This window comes from Scomber japonicus, chromosome 19 (genome assembly GCF_027409825.1).
Source record: "Scomber japonicus isolate fScoJap1 chromosome 19, fScoJap1.pri, whole genome shotgun sequence".
NCBI classification, from domain to species: Eukaryota; Metazoa; Chordata; class Actinopteri; order Scombriformes; family Scombridae; genus Scomber; species Scomber japonicus.
The window spans coordinates 32,077,925-32,084,775 of record NC_070596.1 but is presented as its reverse complement, the minus strand read 5'-3'; the positions used below and the strand labels follow the sequence as shown (position 1 = coordinate 32,084,775).

The following is a 6,851-nucleotide window of genomic DNA, read 5'->3' as shown; positions in this document are numbered from 1 at the left end:
GAGGACAGAGACGCTTCACTGAGACACAAAGATGGAGCCACACAAACGGAGACACAAAGACAGAGACGTGATGACGTGGTCTCTCCTGAAAGCACATCACACTGAGCTGTTGAACACTAAGCTGGTGAGCTCAGGTTGACACACTGTAAATATGTTGGTGCTGTTTCTCTTTGAGTCGATGATGCAGTTTATTTATTTATAGACATTATTATAAAGTTTGTCTCAACCAACCACATCTGGGTTTATTTTCTCTCTCTGATTGTAAAACACTGTCACTCTATTTTATAAAGTTCTATATGAATAAAGTTTATTATTCAATTCAAAGGTTTTTATTATGTTGTTTCATCACTTTGGTTCAAACTGAAATATCTCAACATCTATTCATCTCTGTCTGATAGAATAAACCCAGACCTGCTAACTATCATCTATCATCTAACTATCATCTAACTAGAAGGAGAGGAGAGAGAGGAAGGAGAGGAGAGAGAGGAAGGAGAGGAGAGAGAGGAAGAGGAGAGAGAGGAAGGAGAGGAGAGAGAGGAAGAGGAGAGAGAGGAAGGAGAGGAGAGAGAGGAAGGAGAGGAAGGAAAGGAGAGAGAGGAAGAGGAGAGAGAGGAAGGAGAGGAAGGAAAGGAGAGAGAGGAAGAGGAGAGAGAGGAAGGAGAGGAGAGAGAGGAAGGAGAGGAAGGAAAGGAGAGAGAGAGAGGAGAGAGAGGAAGAGGAGAGAGAGGAAGAAGAGGAAGGAGGAAGAGGAGGATGGAGAGGAGAGAGAGGAAGAGGAGAGAGAGGAAGGAGGAAGAGGAGGAAGAGAGAGAGGAAGGAGAGGCACATTGAAGGTCCGGGACTGGAATCTGTCATCTGGACGTCTCCAGGCCCAGATTACCTGTGAGACCAGAAAGCACAGACAACTCCGGGGAAGAAGTTTAGCTTATCATCAACTATCATCTAACTACGTCTAACTACATCCTTCCAGACTCTGGAGAGGAAACATCTTTGTAATTGAAGCACAAACAGAAGTCAGATGTTCAGTAACGTTTCCAGTTTTATTTTAATCTACAGAAAGACGTGGAGGTTTAATGGAGCTGCAGCAGGTCACTCCTCCTGTTCCTCTCCGTGTGTGATAATATAACACAGAGATTTATAATCCAGGTTTCCAGATGTGTCGATGTTGGACGACTGAAACATCTGCTTCACCTGCAACCAGACGGAGAAATGTTTTAATACACAAACTACGAGAGTTAGCGATGTCACTGTGGCCGGCTCGACTAGGTAACTTCTGTCCATCATTGAGCTGTTTAATACAAATCAACTTGTTTCAACTGTTCTCTACAAATGAGAGTCAGTATCTTTGACTTGTTTTCAATGAGTTTTGACTTTAAGGACTGAATGAATTATAGGAATGTCCTGATCCAGCTTTTTGCACTTCCGATCCGATACCGATATTGTAGCTTTTAGCATCGGCCGATACCGATACCGGCCGATCCAAGCATGTATTAAAGATTAAAGATATTTACTTATTTTGTTGTTATACTCATGTTGAAAAGGGTTTTACTCTTAAGAACAACTAGCCAACTTAATTAGGTTAGTTTGAATAATCCACAATGGTTGGTGATGAGAAGCTGACCTGTTTATTCTTAACAGGGTTAAATAAACACAAAATAGACAAAATAATAAATAATTAACCACAAACTGAACAGGCATCAGTGCTCTGCTCAAGAGTGTAAACCAAGGCTTAAAAAAGCCATCAATAAACAATATTGTAAACAATATAAAATAATACTAAATTCTTAGTGGGACATGCACAGACAAGTGGGATGCTGGACAGGTCGCTAGGTGTGCTGAAAAACATGGACCGGATTTGGGGGGAAAAGCTGAAAAAAACTGGAATGGATTACCAACATCGGTGCGATGCATTGCATTGATATGCATTTTTTTGCTAATATCGGCGGCCGATCCGATCCAATTATCGGATCGGGACATCCCTAGAATGAAACCCCAGCTCATTTACATAATGAACCTCCAGCTGTTACAAACCATCAGAAAGAAGAAAACAACACTATCCGGTCGGTTCTTTACCTCCTCGGATGTAAACTTGTCTGCTTGTGTCATCAGTGCTTTCTGTAATCTGTAAAAAAAAAAAAAAAACAGGAATATTAATTTTGTCTTTACAGTAAAACTTGAAATGTGATTTGTAAATCTAAATCACTAAACTGACGCCTTACTCGTCTTTGTGTATGAAGCCCGTCAGTTTGGGGTCGAACATTTTGAAAGCGTTGAGGATGGTGTCTTCAGGGTCGGTGCCTGCAGAGATGAACCATTAATAATCATGTTCAGGTGATTCAGCTCATTTTCAAGCTCAGCTGAGGACACCGAGGGGTTTTAGTTGAGGCAGTCTGCAGATAATGCTGGTTAATGTTAGCAGTGTTACAGGATTTAACTCTCAGTTCTGTCCAGGTTTAGACTAGAATTGGTAGAGTTGAAGTTCGGGGTCGAAACTCTACTACCGCAGTTGGCCACGGAGACGAGGTGGCAGCACTAAATTCACCTCTCTTGATATTTTCATAGTCATAAGACCATGTAAAGTGAATTCAAACATTTTCTTCTAAACACATGAAATAGGTCATAAATGTATTTCTAAAAAAAGTGTAAAAAGCATTTCAACCATTTAGATTTGAATTGTGGAGCTAGGATTAGCATAAACCCGCCCCTGCTGCTGTAGAGGTAGGAATACATTCAGCACACACTACTACTACTACAGTCTACAGTTAGCCAGTTAGCTGAGTTAGCCGCCGAGCTAGCCATCGAGTTAGCCGCCGAGTTAGCCGCTGAGTTAGCCGCCGAGCTAGCCGCCGAGCTAGCAGCAGAAAGCTCTCAGACGTAGCGTCCATGTTTCTGGTAGAGGTGGTGACTTTGATTGACAGGTGACACTTGGTAGGGGGCGGGGCTTCAGCGGCTGATTTTTACACAACTTTGAAGCCTAATTTCATATATTTGGTGATTTTTTTAATCATTCAAATTTGGCAGGATGGTTAACAACACACTTTTCTGTGGTATGTCAAACTCAGAACAGGACTTTAACATTCACACATCAGCTTCCAAAGCATCTCAAACACAAAGATTGTTTAAATTAGTATTTTCTGCCGTATCGTGGTGCGTTCAGGGTCTCACCGTGCAGCTTCTCTCCAAACAGAGTGAGGAACATGGTGAAGTTAATCGGGCCGGTTGCTTCTTTCAGCATCTCTTCCAGTTCCTTGTCCTTCACATTGAGTTTACCTGAGAACACAGAACATCATAAATATATAAATATAAAACTGAGAACATCTAAAATAAAACGTTCTCCAGGAGTCTGTTCATCATCATCAGAGCTACAGACCCAACGACGCGTATGTGTCCTTCAGATCTTCTTTATCGATGAATCCGTCTCGGTTTTGATCGATTAGTGTGAAAGCCTAAATAAAAAAAAAGATAAAATAAACATGAGTAAAGCTTTTAAATAAATGTGAGGCTGTGTTACATGTGATGATTTTACCTCTTTGAACTCCTGAATCTGAGTCTGTTCAAACATGGAGAAGACATTAGACGAGGCTCTTTGGGCTCTTTTGGCGCCTCCTTCCTTCTTCTTGGTCTTCCTGCTCGCCTGAAGAGTACAGAAGGGTTAATGATGTTTCTTATACTGTCTCCATGAGGTTTAGTTTAAATTTAAAGGGTTAAAATGTGAAAATAAACGTATGAATAACTTCACACATTCTTTTTTTGTGGACCCAGCATCAAATTTCTGCTTTTAATCCATTTAGAGAGAATATATTAGAGGATTATGGTAAAAATGTCTAAGTGGTGTAACCATAAAAACTTTGTACCAAATAATTCAACGTTGCTTAAAAACAGTAAATAGTCAATAAAACACCTTCCTTCCTTCCTTCCTGCCTTCCTTCCTTCCTACCTAACACCATATCAACTAGTTTGGCATGATCTTACATTATAACTTTTATATTAAATAAAGCTAATGGAATACTATTGTTCTAAATATTACATTTCATCTGGTTACCATGGAGACCAGGAAACATTTACATGTTTTAAATGAAGTCATTATTAGTATAAGTCCACTTAAACACACTGTAGCTGATCACATATTTAATATCTATCATTCTTTTGTGGTTACACCATTTGACATGTTCAGGAGCATTCAGTCTTTTGGTATAAAATGGGTCAAATGTCATTTCAATGATATAAAACCAACAAAAATACTAAATGTACATTTTAACAAACCTGAAGCTGCTTTTAAATCTAGTTTAACTCATTTATGGATTCATCATCTTACCAACACTTATTAGTTATTGACCCAAATATTTCATAAAGTCAAAGAAACATAAATTATGAAAGTAATAAATTGAAGAAAAGTGATTTAGTATGAATATAATCTGATAACGTACCATCTCCTTGTCCTGGCTGTGAAATGAATTAAACACACTGTAGGTGATCACATATTTAATATCTATCATTCTTTTGTGGTTACACTATTTGACATGTTCAGCAGCATTCAGTCTTACAGTAGGGTTAGGGCGTAACCTCCATGATGTCTTGCTGCGGAGTTCAGTCTGAATTTATCTAGAAAACCAACTCCCTTCCTTCCTTCCTTCCTTCCTCTCTCTCCTTCCTTCCTTCCTTCCCTTCTCCCTACCTTCTTTCCTCTATCCTTCTTTCTTTCTTTCCTCACTTCCTCTTTTCAATCTGAATTTATCTAGAAAACCAACAAAAATACTAAATGTATATTTTAACAAACCTGATGCTGCTTTTATAACTAGTTTAACTCATTTATGAATTCATCGTCTAACCAACACAAATATTATTTTAAGTCAAACAGAAGTGTGAGTTATCTGTGATTCAATAAAATCAAAGAAACATAAATTATGAAAGTAATAAATTGAATAAAGTGATTTAGTATGAATATAATCTGTTAACGTACCATCTCCTGGTCCTCTCTGTGAAGCTGCTGCTGCTCTGAGTGTCTGATGACTCGGAGGGTTCGGGTTTAAATACAGCAGCTGTCTTCCTTCCCTCCTTCCATCCTTCCCTCCTTCCATCCTTCCTTCCAGCAGCTGTCTGGGAGCAGAGACCCGAGTGATGAAAGTCTGAACTCAGCGAGGTCTGGGGGGAGCGAGCCGGGACCCCCCGACCCCCCCCCCCCCCCCGACCTCGCTGACTTCCCCTTACATGGGCAAGACGGTCTTTTCTTTTTTTTCCTCCCTGCCTCTTTTTCTTCCTTCGTCCTTCCTTCTTCCCTCCTTACTCCTTTCCTCCCTCCCTCCTTCTTTCTTCCTTCCCTCCTTCATTCCTCCTTTCCCTCTTTCTTTCCTTCCTTCCTTCCTTTCTCCCTCCCTCATTTCCTTCCTTCTTCCATCCTTCCTTCCTTCCTTCCTTCATTCCTCCTTTCCCTCCTTTCCTTCCTTCTCTCTTTCTTTCCTCCCTCCCTTCCCTCCTTCCTTCCTTACTCCTTTCCTCCCTCCCTCCTACCTTCCTCCTTTCCTTACTTAAGGAAGTAAGTAAGGAACTCCTTTCCTTCCTTCCTTCCCTCCTTCCATCCTTCCTTCCAGCAGCTGTCTGGGACGCAGAGACCCGAGTGATGATAGTCTGAACTCAGCGAGGTCTGGGGGGAGCGGGCCGGGACCCTCCGAGGTCTGGGGGGAGCGGGCCGGCCCCCCCCCCCCCCCCCCACCTCGCTGACTTCCCCTTACATGGGCAACACGTTGGTAAAACCCGAGTTCTCCGGAGGCCCGACAGACAACTGCTGCTGATCATTAAACCTTTTAAAGTGTTTCTATATTTACAGAGACGGACGGAGGAGAGGACAACTGTGAGGATCACTCTGCTTTTTATTCCTTTCTTTCCATCTACCCTTCCATCTATTCTTTCTTTCTGTCTTTCTTTCATCGTGTCTTCCTTCCTTCCTTCCTCCCTTCCTTCATCCATCCATCTTGTCTTCCTTCCTCCCATCTAGTCTTCCTTCCTTCCTTCCTTCCTTGTCTTCTTTTCCTTTCCTCCTTTAGTTCCTAATCCCTTTCCCTTCCTTCCTTCCTTCTTTGCTTCCTTTTGTCTTTCCTTCCCTCCTTCCTTCCTTCCTTCCTTCCTTTTAAAGTGTTTCTATATTTACAGAGACGGACGAGAGGAGAGGACAACTGTGAGGATCACTCTGCTTTTTATTCCTTCACTTTATCTCTCACTGATTACTCACACACACACACACACACACACACACACACACACACACACACACACACACACACACACACACACACACACACACACACACACACACAGATACATACAACCACACACACAGATACATACTCACACTCACACAGACACACTCATTCACACTGTGTCACACACACACACACACTCACAGACTCTCTCACACACACACACACACATACACACACACACACACATACTCACTCACACACACAGACACAGAAACACAGACACACAGACACACTCACATACATACACACACACACACAGACACACACACACACACACACTCACACAGAGACACACACTCACACACACACACACACACACTCACACAGAGACACACACTCACACACACACACACACACTCACACAGAGACACACACTCACACACACACACACACACACACACATACTCACAGACGCACAGACACACACACACACACTCACACAGAGACACACACTCGCACACACACACAGACACACACACTCACACACACACATACACACACACACACACACACACACACTAAGATCAGAGCCTTTATTATAAATGAGGAGCCATAGCTGAAGGTTCATTAGTATATTCCTGAAATCAGTTTAAT

General features: G+C 41.9%; 1 protein-coding gene across 1 annotated transcript in view; it reads right to left on the bottom strand.

Annotated features, from left to right (window-relative positions):
- Window positions 1-1,089: 1,089 nt before the first annotated feature.
- The window catches only part of LOC128380777 (myosin light chain 5-like), a 10,882-nt gene continuing 5,120 nt past the window's right edge, over window positions 1,090-6,851 (bottom strand). The window contains exons 2-7 of the mRNA XM_053340675.1: window positions 3,527-3,634; window positions 3,371-3,446; window positions 3,166-3,270; window positions 2,220-2,298; window positions 2,074-2,122; window positions 1,090-1,191 (exon numbers count right to left, since the gene is read on the bottom strand). Coding sequence (XP_053196650.1) covers window positions 1,090-1,191; window positions 2,074-2,122; window positions 2,220-2,298; window positions 3,166-3,270; window positions 3,371-3,446; window positions 3,527-3,562 — 447 coding nt within the window. The 5' untranslated portion in view covers window positions 3,563-3,634. The remainder of the gene's footprint in view (window positions 1,192-2,073; window positions 2,123-2,219; window positions 2,299-3,165; window positions 3,271-3,370; window positions 3,447-3,526; window positions 3,635-6,851) is intronic.